Raw genomic sequence first — 15,884 nt, 5'->3', positions numbered from 1 at the left:
CATTGAACCACACAATATTAGAATTAATTTACTACTTGTTATTATTAGTGACTATTGTATATGTATATGTATATATATATATATATATATATCCTCTTTAAACTTTATATATCAATATTATGCACAATCACCTTAATAATTTAATGAAACCAGGTACTGGACCTAACTCTATACATGCACAATCATGTAGTCTTGTGTTATATGGACCTACTGATACATAAGATTCAATGATAGTATGATAGATATTGTTAAATGACATACAAATTACAAAATGATAAGATAACCACTAAATAAACCACTTTAAGCAGTTAATTAATCTCTATTAAAAAATAATAATGGTATATTGAGATAATATTGTATTATATATCAAACTATAGTTTTAATCAATATTAAAACAATTGAAATAAAATCTTGCAAAATTTCAACTTAGCAATGGAACATTTAATTGACAGGCGATACATATGTTTTTAATTTAAAAAAGTCTTATCCTAAACGATTCATAAATTTTAAATTTTTATATTTCTTATTATCAAATTTTTCATATTTAAAGATTTACTATGCTTTTGAAAATAAATGATTCTTCTAATTTTTTGATATTTTAAGTAGCTATTATTATTTTATTATATTTCATTAATTTAAAAAAAAATCAACTTGCACTTTAATTTTTAATTTGAGTCATTTTATTTCTTAGTAAATGTCTAAAGTTAATTTATATATTTATTTAATATTAAAAAATTACTATAACATTTGTTTGTAATATATTTGATAATATTAGCATGTGATAATGTTATAAACTTTCCATTATAATTTTTTAAGAATATATATATATATATATATATATATATATATTATATAATCCCATATATAGTCATAATGTAATCGATTTAATTTTGTTGGATAAAAAAAATAAATAAATGCAGGTGTATTGATTTGGAATCAAAGGTCAACTTTATTTAGACAAGACATTGGAATAAAATAAAATAATATTTATTACCATATTAAATTATATAGTGATATAAAAGTATTTAAAGAAGATAATTTCAACAAATAGATCAAAACCGTTTGTATGGAACTATTGATTTAATTGTATATATTTTAAAAAACATGATAGAAATATAAGATTTAAATTAAAATAGATGGATGTAGAATACCTCCTTTATAAAACATATCAATATATAGCTTTATTGTATTTTGTTTCATATTTAATTTCTATAACCTATGAAGTAATCTAGTGATAACATATTCTATGCCATGTAATGTGGATAGCACTTTTGGAGGAGATACCTACAAACTAAGTAAACAAATAAATAAAAATACATTGAATTATATCTATGGGGTCAGGTTAGACACCTAATATCTATTTTCTATTTTAGAACAACAAGCAAACAATATATGGTGAGGAGTGGACTTTAATTAATGAATAACTCTACTATTCAACCAAAATGAAGAGCCACAAAGGTTACTCATAGTGGTAAGAGAGCATCCTTGTCACGACAATAATTTTAGGTTTAAATTTTGTTGCTAACAGTTGAGGTAGTATTTGCAAGTTTTACTTTTCAAATATTTTGATCTTCTCTACTTTGGGGGAACAATCTCAAATTAGGCCAATGGATGAACATGGTCCTACAAAATTTTATCCAAAAAGTAAAGGCAATTGCTTGTTGCTTGAGAGGAGACTAACTGAACTGACTTTATGAATACTTTTACAGTTGAAACCATGTTTAGGAATAAAACCATTACTCAAACCAGTAATGGTGGTATTTGCTACAATTTTCACTTTTATTATTATTGTATATCTTTTTTTTCTTAACCTTCTCTCTTGCCTCTATTATGTTTGACTTGGCAATTACATACACACTGAAGAAAAGTATTAGACCTTCTCAAAATGTTATTTGGATGAATTCCAATTTCAAATATTTGATTTTGTCTTTAAGGAGTTTGATGGTTGATTGTCCATAGTTGTCTTTAGGAAGTGTGTCCTTCACTTAGATGGGCATTTCTTTAGATAGAAAGGTGTCTCTTTAGGACATCCATTTATACATCTATCCATCCTTTGAGACACTTGTGTATGCAAATTATATAGGGAAATATAGGCAAATCTGGAGGGCATAGTCAAAGCCCCAAACCATTTCTGTCTGCAACGTCCCTTGCTTATGGACTTTTTCAAGACAAAGGTTGTGAACCAACTTCCTTGGTTGAAAAACTTGGAAAAAAAATCTGTCTTGCCCTAACACAACCCACTAGAGAAGGTGGTAGAAGGAGAGAGTTGCAAACACCAATTACCCCAGTTTTTTTTTTTTTTTTTTTTTTTTTTTAATATTGTTTGTTTTAAATTATCAAGTCGGGATAACATCATTAAATAAATGAAAAAATCGAAATGGGGGTTTTGATTGTTTTTTTGTTTGTTGTAACTCTAGAGAAATAATAATAATAATAATAATAATAATCATTGAAATACAGAGAATATGGGCCCAAATGGACAGGGGGGGGGATGTCCAGCCAGGTGAGAGATATGGGAAGGCAGGGAGTCCTCCCGGGTATAGAACCGGGTCTCTCTCTGGCCAGCGCGAGAGGTTCCGAGGTGGGGAGGGAGAGAGGCCTGGTCGAGGTCGAGGCGACGACATCCGTCGCTCGCGAGCCCGCAGCCTGGAAGGAAGGAAAGAAAGAAGAAGGGAAGACGAGCTTTGCCATTTGCGTTGAATGAATGTGTTGAGTACACGAGAACAGCGGGCTCGCGCACCCGCTCTTGATTGAAGACTTTGGCTTCTCCAAGAGCGCTTTGCCGTTGTCTTCAGACCGGTTATGGGCCGCATCTAAGTTTCTAAGCATCTGGATCGTAGGATTTTTCAAGGCAGCAGGTTGGAATTGAGATTATCTCCTTCAGCCATACAGAGCACTTTGTGCTCGAGCAGGTTTCGTGTTTGATTCGGCGAGGCAGGTTATATCCGTTGGTGACGCTGAGTAGGATATGTTGTAGCGGAGGAGGCCTTTGTCGGATACTTATTTTGCTTTTTAGTTTTTGATACCGAGGCGGTCGGCACGATGGTGAAACTACGAATGAATACGGCCGATGTGGCGGCCGAAGTACGCTGCTTGCGGAGACTGATTGGTTTTCGTTGCGCAAATGTTTACGATTTGACTCCCAAAGTAAGCTTATTGTTTGGAGCAGTTTTATTTGTGTTGGTCTTTCATTTTGACTGTTTGCTTTGATTTCTTGTAATCGGTCTTGACAATGTTGCCTAGTTATGTAATTAGGTGATTTTGTTGATTTCCATTGAATGTTCTGTTTTTCTCACTCCAGAGAATTGTTATACTAAGGGTTTTGTGGAGAGACGAACCAACTTAGTGTTGGACGATATCGTGTCCTGGTTGGCCTACTTGAATTGATGGAGCTTGATGTGCATGTTTTTCCGTAAATAGTCGCTTCTTTTACCAGCATCATTTCGTTTCAGAATTTCGTATGATTTTTGCATGCTCATATGAACGCCACTCATCAGAGCTAAATTGCCTTCGTAGTCTTTCAGCTGGCCAAGACCATGTTCGCATACAATTCTGAACTTTGATTGTTCAATTTAATAATCAAAGCATTAGCACCTACACTTCAACTTGATATTATTGAAATTTTTTCCCTTCTCAAATATGGAACTTCAATCTTTCTTTTCTTTCTTGATTTAGGGTTTAAGTTGCGATCTGTGAAAATTCATTTCATTCTTTTAGACTTTCTCTAAGGTTTAGGGTGAACTCAAGATTTTGCCGCATTTATTTATATGCAGACGTACGTCATTAAATTATCCAGGAGTAGTGGAGTTACAGAGTCTGGCGAAAGCGAGAGGTCCTTGCTCCTCCTGGAGAGCGGTGTGCGGTTTCATACGACTGAATTTGCAAGGTGAGATGGTTTAGGCAGCCAGTGTTCTTCCTCAATTCTTTTTCCTATTGTACCTCAGAGAGTTGTGTAGTCTAAAGAAGATAGGGCATCTGAATAAAATTGTTTTATATTCCCTATGAGTCTACTTTTGCGAAAATGAGTCACTACGTTACATAGTTCAATTCAGAAGTCTGCAACATCAATACTTGTTTAGTTTTCCCTTTCTCCATTTATCTTAGTTATGTCGATCAACAAGTCGTTTGATACCAATCAGCGATTCTGATGTGTTGGCTTGCCAAAGTAAACTATCTTTAGAGTTGAATCTAGCTAGAACTTTGTCGTAATTGTAGCAATCGTCGGAGCTGAACGTGGTTCAAAGCTCCTTAGAGCTGAACGACTTCTCATTTTTAAGGTACTTCAAAAGTGTAATGTCTTGCGTACTAATAGAGCATTATTAGGACAGGGACAAAAGTACAACTCCGTCAGGGTTTACTCTTAAACTTCGGAAGCACATACGTACTCGCCGACTGGAAGATGTCCGGCAACTTGGCATTGATAGGGTAATCTCCATTATCTTTGCTGTTTCAGGCTAGTTTGGATCTCGCTTGGTTTTTGAGTTCGAAAGATTACGTTTTAAAGCTTTACAGCAATAATCTAAACCACTACCTTGATTGCATTAAATTTCACACAATTAGTATTAAATTTTTGCAGGTGATCGACTTACAATTTGGTATGGGGGAAGGTACCCACCACATCATCTTAGAGCTTTATGCGCAGGGAAATATTTTATTAACAGATGGCGACTACAATGTTCTCACCTTACTTCGAACCCACAAGTATGATTTCAAATGTTTTTCTGCTCGTCCTAGTTGCTTTTTATAGTGCAATTTATATCAATGAATGTGAGAACTCTGCCAGATTGTTTACGATGTACGGAATTCTAGGAGTAGAGTCTCTGGTTTGTAGCTGTCACACCTCTTTAGATTTGTTCAAGACATCAGCTTACTCATCATTCATGATTGTGTTGCTGGTTTGTCTCAGGGATGAGGACAAGGGGCTAGTAATGATGGCAAAGCATGAGTATCCTGTCAATGCTTGTCGATTATTTAATAGATTCTCGTTGGAGAAGTTGGAGGCTGCAATGAGGGATCAGAAAACACAGGCAGATGCTGATGAATATATTGATGCGAAAGAGGTAGTACATGATTCTGTGGCCCAAGAAACGAAGAAAGGGAAAGGGAAAGGGAAAACGGAAAAAGTTTTGAAAGAAAAGAAAGTCAAAACCTCTTGGGGGAAGAAGGAGGATACTGGGCGCACCTTGAAGTCTGTCTTAGGAGGATGTTTAGGGTATGGACCTGCTCTTTGTGAACATATTGTGCTGGATTCTGGACTGCAATCAGGAATGAAAGTGAGTTTGGGGCCTGATGGGGTCCTAAGTATAAGCAAGGAGAATTTGGGTGACTTGATGGGAGCTATCTCCAGATTTGAGGATTGGCTGGATAGTGTGGTGAACGGAGATCGAATTCCTGAAGGTTTCGTGTACATGCAGAAGAAGAACATAAAAAAGGATAAAGTCTTGCTTGATGATCAACTTCAAGAGGAAGAGAAGGTGGGCATTTAGGGTGTATTGATCATTAAATATTTATGAGAAGAATTTATCAAAATTTCAAGATAGTATGAGAGAATTCAAATGATAAATATTTGTATTCTTTCATGCTACCTTGAAATTTTGTTGCGTCTGGGGAAGCTCAGTCCTCGTTGAACAGAATCAAGTAAGGATAATGATGTCGTCCTGAAAACACGTACTTACCAGGGTGCGTGTTTAATGTGGAGGCAGGTGTACGACGAGTTTTCTCCATTACATTTGAAGCAGTTTGACGACCGAACTGTCATGAGAATGGAGACATATGATGCAGCCCTAGATGAATTTTTCAGTAAGATTGAGGGGCAAAGGGCTGAGCAGCAGCGCAAAGCTCAAGAAGATTCTGCCTTTTCAAAGCTTGACAAAATTCGTGCAGATCAGGTCATTTTTCGTTTCATTTGAATGCCTTCTCTCTTTTCTCCGAAATACATTGCGTATCAAACTCTTCTCAAGCTTACAGATGCTTTTGTAGTCCTTTCTCTTTTAAATTAGTTTTTGCCAAGATATCTCCTTTAGTTTGGTTCTAGGATGGACTATCGTGCGTTTATTGGTTTTAATTGCAGTCGGTTACGTTATTCTGTTAAATTATGGTTGCTGGCTTTAGGTTTCCAAGTGCCCAGCGTAATATTTGGCCTGTTCTTGTTTTCAGACACAACGAGTGGAAGTCCTGAAACAAGAGGTCGACCAGACAGTGCGGATGGCAGAGTTGATAGAATATAACTTGGAGGATGTTGATAATGCCATTTTGGCTGTGCGGTCCACTGTAGCTAGTGGAATGGACTGGAAAGATCTCGCACGCATGATTAAAGAAGAGAAGAAGGCTGGTAATCCTGTGGCCGGGCTCATCCATAGTCTTCAGCTGGAAAAAAATCAGATCACTTTACTTTTGAGCAATAACCTCGACGATATGGACGATGATGAAAAAACACAACCTGTCAGCAAGGTAAGGTAGTTCAAGAACGGTTTCTGTTATGTCATTTCGAGTTCATCAAAACCTTGGCAAAGTATGACTATCCTAGTTTTACATGCATGAGTAGCTCTTGCTGTAGATTCTTTTGCAGTTGTGATAGAGTTCGTTATAATTGCTAATTAATTGAAATGATGTTTCCGGTGACCAGTAAAATCATACAGTATGTTCTTCCACCTGCAGGTCGATGTAGACATAGGGCTTTCAGCCCACGCAAATGCCCGGCGCTGGTTTGAGCAGAAAAAGAAACATGCTGTAAAACAAGATAAGACAAAAGCAGCTCACGAAAAGGCATTCAAGGCTGCTGAAAAGAAGACCCTCCAGCAGCTTGCTCAGGTCCTAATTCTTACGTCATAGCTAGGCTTGCTAACAAGGAGTGTGGACGCTATTGCTTCACCTTAACAATGCTGTAACTACTAGCAAGATTATTCGTTGTCAAAAAATCTCTTGCTAGAGTTTTGCGGTGTTAATTCTGATTTGGAGCCTGGGGTGTTTTTTTGAACAGGCAAAAAGTGTTGCTGCAATTTCACATATGCGAAAAGTACACTGGTTTGAGAAATTCAACTGGTTTGTAAGCAGCGAAAATTATTTAATTATCAGTGGCCGAGATGCACAACAAAATGAGCTTGTTGTGAAGCGGTACATGAGAAAAGGAGATTTGTACGTTCCGCATTTGACACTCACTTTTTTTTTTTTTTTTTTTTTTTTTTTAATATTTTTGGATGTCGAGGCAAAAGCAGTGCCTATTCTTTGCAAAAGATAAATATCTCCTTGTCGGCAAGTTTTAGACTTTGCCAATCAAGTGTTCGGAGGTTTTTGTCATATATTGTTGCTGCACCCGCACTTTATGTCAGCCAAATTTTTATTATTGGAATCGACTCTGATGTTCAGCCGAATACGTGGGAAGATATGTGCATGCAGATTTACATGGAGCATCAAGCACTGTGATCCAAAATCACAATCCTCTATATCCAATACCACCTCTCACCATCAACCAAGCTGGGGTGTTTACGGTGAGCTGAGTAGTAATTGCTTCTAGCTGCAATTTTAGTTCTGTTCTTTGTTTCGTAAATGATTACCTTGTGGAATCTATCTTGGTAATATGCTTTTTATGCTTCTTTAGTAAACCCAGGTCTCTCAGACCTGTGTTCTATGAATGTCAATCACTTCAGGTGTGCAGGAGTCAAGCCTGGGACAGCAAGATTGTAACTAGTGCGTGGTGGGTTGAGGCACATCAAGTGAGCAAGACTGCACCGACTGGGGAGTATCTGACAGTTGGCAGTTTCATGGTCAGGGGCAAGAAGAACTTTCTCCCTCCTAACCCTCTTGTAATGGGATTTGGTGTGTTGTTTAGGCTTGATGATAGCAGTATAGCAGCACATCTGAACGAAAGGCGGGTTCGAGGAGAAGGTGAAGAAACTGAAGATCACAGTTCTAGAGTTGTAACTGAACAAGGCAAATTGCAGCTTCCTGGTGAAGGTGTGACAAGAGGAGTAGAGGACGATGACACGTTAACTCTTGTAACTTCAAACAACGATGTCTATTCCAAAACCCCTGATGCAATAGAAGAGCTTGATGGTGTTGGTGAAGAGGAAGAGCAAGATATAGAGTTTAATGAGGATGAAGTTGCTGACTCGAAATGCCCCGATGTTGAGGTAGAAATTGGGAACCTGGATGAGAAAGTGGATGCAGGTATAGAAGGGGAAGGTAGTAGCGATGATGCTTCAGGATTGGATGCCTTACTTGATCGTGCACTTGAGCTGCGAGCTGGTCCAAAGAGGACCGATACTAATAGTAAATACGGTCTAGACACTTTACCTGCTCAGGTATCAGACACGGAATATGACTTGCCAGTTGCAAAAGCCTCTCAGAGGGAAAAACCATACATCTCTAAAGCAGAGAGGAGGAAAGCAAAGAAGGGAGGGAAGGTGGAGAAAGGATCTGAGAAAGATGCTAGTGCTGAAACAGTTGATGGCGAAGAAGAAAAGACCTCCCAAGAGGAAAACCTCAAGACTAAATCTGCAATATTCAAAGATGATAAAATGTCCGAATCATCGCCTTTAGGAGAGAAAGTTGGACGAGGACGAAAGGGCAAGTTGAAGAAAATTAAAGCAAAGTATGCAGAGCAAGATGAAGATGAACGAGAACTGCGGATGTCCTTGTTAGCCGTAAGTTTTAATTTTCCAAGTATGATTCACGTGAAGTACTATTTCATACAGGATTGTTGGTCGTAATATGACCTGACTCACAACATTTGACAGTCGGCAGGAAGGAAAGATTTAAACTTAGCTGCAGCATCTCTGAGCAATAAGAAAGGCGCCAACGACAATATTAAGGCCGCCCTTCGGACTAAAACTGTTTCGAACCCTACTTCTGCTAGCGGCACTGAAGGTTCTGTTATGCTTTTCTGCATTCTGTCCTTCATGATTTCTTGTCCTCTGCTTTCGAAACGCTGTACTTTTACCTAAACGCTTTCATCTCTAGAGCATCGAAGTTCAAGCTTGTTGTAGTTGCTGAACAGTTAACTATCACTAAAATTTGTTCATAAGTTAACGCATGATAGTCTTCCCTACATTTCAGGGGATGCGATTGCGTTAGGCTCAAAGGTATGTTACAAATGCAAAAAGGTGGGACATCTTGCCCGCGACTGCACCGTCACGGATGTGGAGCCTCGTGCTGCCCATGAAGATAGGGCCACTCCTTTAACGACCACGTTCGAGTCAGAAAAGACAGGTACTTCCAAGACTAATTGCAAAGCATATCTTGAGCTAAGAGTGGTCTTTGTTGAATAAATAAATTACAGGGCCGCTTGAAGCAACTTGAATCATGCTGTGCTCTACATGCAATCTGTATTATTGTGAATCCTATAATTAAGAGACATTGTATATATTTTCAGCTGGAAAATGACACGTGTTATTTAGTGTTTGCACGACTTCACAAACTTATTGTTATGTCACAGAGGAGCATAATCTAACTGCAAACGTAGATGAGGAAGCAGACCGTACTCATGCGACGGACACAGGCAAAGTAGTGGATGGGTTAAGCAGGAGAGCTCGAGCTAAGGCTGCTGAAAAGGAGATTGCAGTACTCTTGGCAGAGGAGAATGTGCAAGAACTGGGAGATGATGAACGAGACAAGCTTACAGAGCTGGACTCACTGACAGGTTGTCCAACAGCAACTGATGTGCTGCTTTACGCGGTGCCTGTGTGTGCACCGTACCAGGCTCTGCAAGGCTACAAGTACCGAGTAAAATTAACTCCCGGAAACGGCAAAAAGGGAAAAGGTCAGTATCAGTACGATTTGTAACATGACTGTGTTTATTTTCGGTATGCACCTACCAGCATTTTTCCTCGCAATATTTTTGTTCAAGCCAGTTTTATATAGAACTGCTCGGTACTAATGCAGTGCGGATGAATTCTGGTGTATTTTCAGTGGCCAAGTTTGCAGTGGATATTTTTAGCCATATGCAAGAGATTACTACACGAGAAAAGGAGTTGATGAAAGCTATGACCGATCCAGAGCTGGCTGCATGTATGATTGGAAACGTCAAAGTCACAGCCCCTGGTTCGACCAAGTTAAAGCAAGCCCAGAAGAAAGGGAAGAAAGCTAGTAACAAAAAGGAATAGCCAAACTTAGTGATCTCCATTTTTGTACTCGAGATGTCACATCCAGGACCACAGCTGCGTAGAGTTTCACCAGCACAGGAAATCAGGAAATTATGGCGGAATGTGAAGCTCAATTTACATTGTTGAATGCTCAATAACTGATTGTTCAACACTCGATTATCAAGTTTCAGTTAGTGATTATTCTACATCTTAAGATAATACTCTTAAAATGAAATGGATTATCCAAGGCTATTCATTTGTAGGTGTTTGATTACCACAATAAAAATAATAGCATAAATTAAATAAATGATAAACTAATATATATATTTATGTATAGGGAATTGTTAGGTGGACATTCCCTTTTATTGCGTGGACACCCTCAATTATACACTTGCGTACAGACCCCACAAAAAATAATTAATTATGATTTTTGTTATATTTATTACTTTATATTTACGGAAATGTTAAGATGTCCCACTGTTTTACTAAGTTGACCCACTCGACCTAACCATCATGAAAAATAATTGACCTTTAGATTTTATTCTCTACTACTGGATCCGCAACAAATGAAAACAATTCGCATTCATCATTGCCCTGATCTTAATCCAAAGACCAAACATGGCGTCTGCCTAAGCTCTTGCCTCCCGTAGAAAATTCCTACATCTTTGTTTGAAAGGAAGCCCGAGATTAATTCCAGTTTACTCTTGCCTCTCATCTTCCTCCTGGGTTGTGCTCTTCCTCTCTCGTTGCACTCTGCCTCTCGCGTAGTGCTTTGCCCCGTCGCTGAGATGATGATGCACAAGGTGGGATTGCCGTTGCAAGAATCATCTGGAAGAAGAGGTGATCTTGCTGCAGCGGACATGTGCTTGTTTGTAACCACGGCAAATGGGGTGTTGGTTGCCTTGAGTCCCGCCAAACTTGTTCGTAATGACACCTCTTCTCCTTCTGTCCCTTTGCTTGACTGGTTTTACATTCAGTGTGCAATTTGGGCTCTTTTTGCGCAATCTGTGAGTGAGTCTTTCTGATGAGTCACTGTGGTAATATATCTCAATCGCTCCTAATGTTGCCATTGGGAGCCTTTTTCATGTCATGGAGAAGATGCATAGTTTATTCGGATGTGTGTTTTTGTGTAATGTGCAGGCACCCTAACTTAGCAATCAAGGGAGTTGGAGAATCTGCATCATACCCACGTTGTTTTGCCGTTGCGTCACCGAGACAATTTTGAGAGGTAATCTGAAAAGACATTATTAACTGTGATTTATTTTCTGTGTTCAAAATTGGCTTTGTTGATGACACAAATTGAGGGACCAATTTTGTTACATAATGTTGTTTTTTGAATTTTTGAATTTTGATTTTTGATTTATTTTTTATTTTGATTTTTGATTTATTTTATAATATTTCTGGCATCTGCAGCTGCTGGTATTGTGCGTGGGCAGATTGTTCGTCATGTTCGGTGGCTTGGAAGAAGGAGCAACCGCTTTCATAGTTATATTCCTCTTGGTCATTGCGGAAGTTGGAATAGAATGGCATGCGAAGCAAGCGTTAGCAGCGCTGAAGCTCTCCACTCCTCGTGACGCAGCAGTCAGGTGCAATGGTCAGCTCCAGACAATTGCCGCTGAGGATGTGGTTCCGGGTGACATTGTCCAACTTAGTGTCGGCATGGTACTTAACTCCTTTGTTGCCTCGCTTTCCGTACTCCCACTTTCGTGTTGGCCATCTTCTCATGAGCATGAAATTTTGTATGGTGAGTTTTTTACGTAGTATGACCTCACTGCAATAACGGCTTAGTGTTTTGTTTTGGGTGTATCACGTTAAGTTGTAGTTCTTTTTCGTAAAGTTCTAGAGCTTGCATACTGGGACACTCTTTAGTATACTTCTGTACTCCGATTGAACTGTTCTGTGCTCTATGGCTGTTGGTGTGACTGATGCGATCAGCTTACATCAATAAGCATAGAGCGATAACATATGTTTGTATTACCTCTCATACATTCAGTTGTGATCTGCTGTTGTTAGGGATTTGTTCAGTGAATTTGTGTACTCTTTATGTACAAGTTAAAATGTTGTGCTAGTTCGTGCTGTGGGACAACGTCTAGAATAAAGTGGTATCACCAGTGACAGTGAATGCTTATTTGATGCCAGGCAAACGGCAAGTGCGGGTCTCATTGCATACATGCTTTTGTAATGTTAAAATACGTTTGAAAACATCTGTTAATTCTATGCATGCAAGTCAGTCTACAATCGACCAATTAAATGCACATATTCTTAAAGTTGTGCAAAAGCTGGAAGTTAATCTTTTGCATAATCATGATCATACCCTCTTCACTGCATTAAATAAACTTATGTTTCACCAACCTTATTTGAATATCACGTCTTATAAATTAAATATATGTACATAGTTAACATAGAATTCATAATATTTGAGAACAACTTGTAGATGTTTGTAAACTTATCATCGGTCGTGTAGATTAAGTGCGGACATTGTACGTAGGCATTGTTCCTAACCAGGTTTTGTAGGAGCAATTCAAAGGTACCAGGTTTTAATGCTGCATGAGTTGACATCTAACACCTGTTCTGTTCCTTTAAATTGTCCGAACAGAAGGTTGAAAGTAAATATGGACATTTTTTTCTCAACATTTGTGAAAGAAACAATGGTATGTTAATAACATATGCAAGTTCTAAACTTTCTTGAGCATTTATCTCTTTTAATGTATTTTCAAAAAAATAAGAGAGACAAATTTACACCTCACATAAATCTTTGATAGAAACTTTTCAATATGATTTAAAGGTTAATTTTTGACCCTCAACTCAAGATATAGTTACACTTTCAATGTGCAAGTAATTATTTGTCCAAATCTTTACATATCATTTTTTTTTTTTTTTTTTTTTTTTTTTTTTGTGATATTTGAATATTTTGCAATTACTTGATAGTTGCATGGGCATTAGTAGGAGTATACTTGGTGAAGAACATGTTCCATTTTTGATTGTAAAGTGTCTCTATAGAGTCATTTACAATATTGGTCCAATTTATCAAAAATATAAATCAACTTTCTTCCAATCTTGTGGTGAAATATTTCTTGTAATTTGCAATAACATTTTTTTGAATGTGCCATATGCAAAGTAACACATTAGAAGTAAGAAAAATATTTTTAATGTCATTTATTAATGCCAAATCTTAATGAGATCCAATGTAGATTGGTTTGATATTTCCATAAAATTGGATAAGTTGTGTCAAGGCCCAACAGATAAATTACTTTGTTTCTTCTTATAGAAAAACAACAACTATGAAAGATGTATTAAATCTTGTTATTCCTAATACATATAATATAGGCATTTGTATAGTCTGTAATAATAGAAGAATAATACCTCTATGCTAATTCAACATATTTTACATATACAAAAATAAATAAATAAATAAATAAATAAAAATTTATCTTCTTTATCACATTGATTTCTTCACACTATTGCATAGGATTTCTATAAATGAAACATTGGGAGAAAAACCATTAAGAGCCTTTTTATATAATCTTTGATGTTTATTATAAATAGTATGTGCAATAACTCAACTACTAGGATTTCTCTCATAACTTTGATGCAAGTATTTGAGCTGATATCTTTTTCTCTATTGGTTGCAATCATTGTGCAACCAAATGTCCTATAAGAGAAGGTGAAGGACCATAGTTATGTCCATTGTTTCAAATTATTAGTTGTCATTGTGTAGTACATTAAATAGAATATGCATGCAATGCAAATAGACATCCAATTAATTGACTTATAATATTTAGTTGGCAAATAAGATTAGTCCACTAAGCATAAACCTATCCTCTATCACACTTAAAATCTATATGATCCTAGTTAGACAAGTGCTTATAAATAATATAATCCTAAGTGTAAGCAAATTTATCTATACTATCTTTCATCTCTTTAAAAGAATCAAAAATTCTCTCAAGTAGAAGATACATATGCAATACACTATCTATTTTAAAATCAAAATATCTTAAAAGATACCTCTCAAAATATTAGAAAAAATATCATAATGCAAAAAGAATAGCAAACAAGTTGAATATATGAAAAGATATACTTGTAACAAAGTCGGATAAAAGGAAGTAACCATCAAATATAACCGTTGATAATTAGTTGTTATTACTAATAAGATGACTATCATTGTATTATATCTATTTTTAAAAAACCAATATTTTATCAATCCAAATGCAAATAAGAATAATGACAATGCAATTAGGACCAACATCCTATATGCTTTGTGATGATGGATGAATTGATTTAGTAAATGCTTGGGTCATTTTAATATTATCTTGTATTTAATATCAAAATTTGATGTATCCTTATCCATTTGTATTTTATGGTTTTATATTTTTTCGGTCTTTAACTCATTTGACCTTGTAAATCTTTATCAAAATAATTATTTAAATAAAAAAATAAAAAAATAATGTTATAATATATTAATGCTAAATAAAAAAATAAAAAACATCTCAATCAAAATAAAAACTAGTTATTTTTTGTAAAGAATGTGTATGCAAAGATATGTGATATGAGAAGAGAGGGAGGGATGTCCATGCAATAAAAGAGAGTTAAAAACAGGATGAAATTAGTGTTAAAATTCATAATTAATAAACTATTTTGTTAAAATAAAATAGATTAATTAACTTGTTAGTTGTTAACAAGAATTATTCTAAAGTGTCTAAAGATTATGAACTGGTTTATCCTATCTAAAATTTCAACAAAAAAATCTAAAAATAGAAATATATAAAATCCTTCTATTTTTACATTTATTTAATTTAAGTTTTTTTCTTTTCTTTTTAAATATAAGTATTTCTAGTTTTTCCAATCATGATGTAGGTCATTGTAAGATTTTACTCTTGTTTAGTTATTAAAATTAATAGAAAATTTTATTTATATTCTTGCATTATTTTAGATCTCAAAACTAATTTTATTGTTTACTTATTTTAAGAATTAAAGAATTTTAGTTGAAATAATACTATTTTTAGCTCTTAAAAATAATTGATCAAAAAAATATATAAACACTTGCATTACAATATAAAAAGCATAATTATGGCATTCTTTTAAATTTGTGACATTTATTTTTGGAAATTGGTTTATAAAATTTTAGACTACTTTTGAGAGGTTCCAAGCCATTATTATGATTAAATTTTATCTGTTTGTAAAAGATGATATTTTACAAAATTATATTTTCTATGTTTTGGTAAACAATCATATCTTGTAAAGGACATGTTTTGCAATGCATGAATACATATTGCATTGCATACCTATATAAAAAACAAGGAAAAAAAATAATTATAAATCAAATTCAAACTTAAGACTCTTAAGCAAATTTGAAATTTGTAAGTTGTGAAATTAGAAGGTTAGAGAGAGATTGATAAACATAACACATTGAATGAATTTTGAGCCAAATTCATATGATTTGTCAAAGAATCTAAAGATTGGTAAGTTTATAATGCTTATACACTTCATTTTAGAAAGAAAGAGATAACACAGAAAAAATAAATTTCCATCTTCTTGTATTAGAATATATATATACACACATATCATTACAGTACATACAATTAAATATTTCTTTAAGCTAAAAGAAGCAAGATCAATCAACAAACTTTGAAACAAAATCTTGGAGGTTCTGGATACCAAATCTGGGTATCAAATTTAACTCAAATCACAGTTTTGCTACGTTGAAAATATATTTTAGAAATAAGTACATTGTTAATTTTTTTTCAGAAGGGTTAAATTGATGCAAGGGTGCATTGGACCCACAGTTAAGGCAAATATTGTTAAGGT

General features: G+C 35.5%; 1 protein-coding gene and 1 long non-coding RNA gene across 2 annotated transcripts; both read left to right on the top strand.

Moving 5' to 3' along the window:
* The first annotated feature begins 2,700 nt into the window (after positions 1 to 2,700).
* Positions 2,701 to 10,257, top strand: LOC112283642 (uncharacterized). Its single transcript, XM_024522659.3, has 15 exons — positions 2,701 to 3,147; positions 3,774 to 3,886; positions 4,329 to 4,425; positions 4,577 to 4,701; positions 4,907 to 5,474; positions 5,703 to 5,888; positions 6,157 to 6,450; positions 6,658 to 6,810; positions 6,980 to 7,134; positions 7,382 to 7,487; positions 7,647 to 8,642; positions 8,736 to 8,865; positions 9,055 to 9,207; positions 9,434 to 9,757; positions 9,907 to 10,257. Exons 1-15 carry the CDS (start codon positions 3,043 to 3,045, stop codon positions 10,098 to 10,100), a joined length of 3,699 nt encoding a protein of 1,232 aa, XP_024378427.1. The 5' UTR covers positions 2,701 to 3,042; the 3' UTR covers positions 10,101 to 10,257.
* A 474-nt stretch (positions 10,258 to 10,731) lies between these two features.
* On the top strand, positions 10,732 to 12,108 carry LOC149989210 (uncharacterized). The gene is made up of 3 exons (XR_016503485.1): positions 10,732 to 11,090; positions 11,220 to 11,307; positions 11,493 to 12,108. It is a non-coding gene; the product is annotated as an uncharacterized LOC149989210 (long non-coding RNA).
* Positions 12,109 to 15,884: the final 3,776 nt, after the last annotated feature.

This window comes from Physcomitrium patens, chromosome 6, assembly GCF_059467195.1.
Source record: "Physcomitrium patens ecotype Gransden chromosome 6, ASM5946719v1, whole genome shotgun sequence".
Taxonomy (NCBI): domain Eukaryota; kingdom Viridiplantae; phylum Streptophyta; class Bryopsida; order Funariales; family Funariaceae; genus Physcomitrium; species Physcomitrium patens.
The sequence above is the reverse complement of the archived record's forward strand: the minus strand, read 5'-3'. Positions and strand labels throughout refer to the sequence as shown.

Bases quoted from the DNA above. Each gene is read 5' to 3' on its own strand.
- LOC112283642 (XM_024522659.3), top strand. From the start codon at position 3,043: ATGGTGAAACTACGAATGAATACGGCCGATGTGGCGGCCGAAGTACGC. The intron at 3,148-3,773 runs GTAAGCTTATTG...ATTTATATGCAG, and splicing joins TTTACGATTTGACTCCCAAA to ACGTACGTCATTAAATTATC. The intron at 6,811-6,979 runs GTCCTAATTCTT...TTTTTTGAACAG, and splicing joins CCCTCCAGCAGCTTGCTCAG to GCAAAAAGTGTTGCTGCAAT.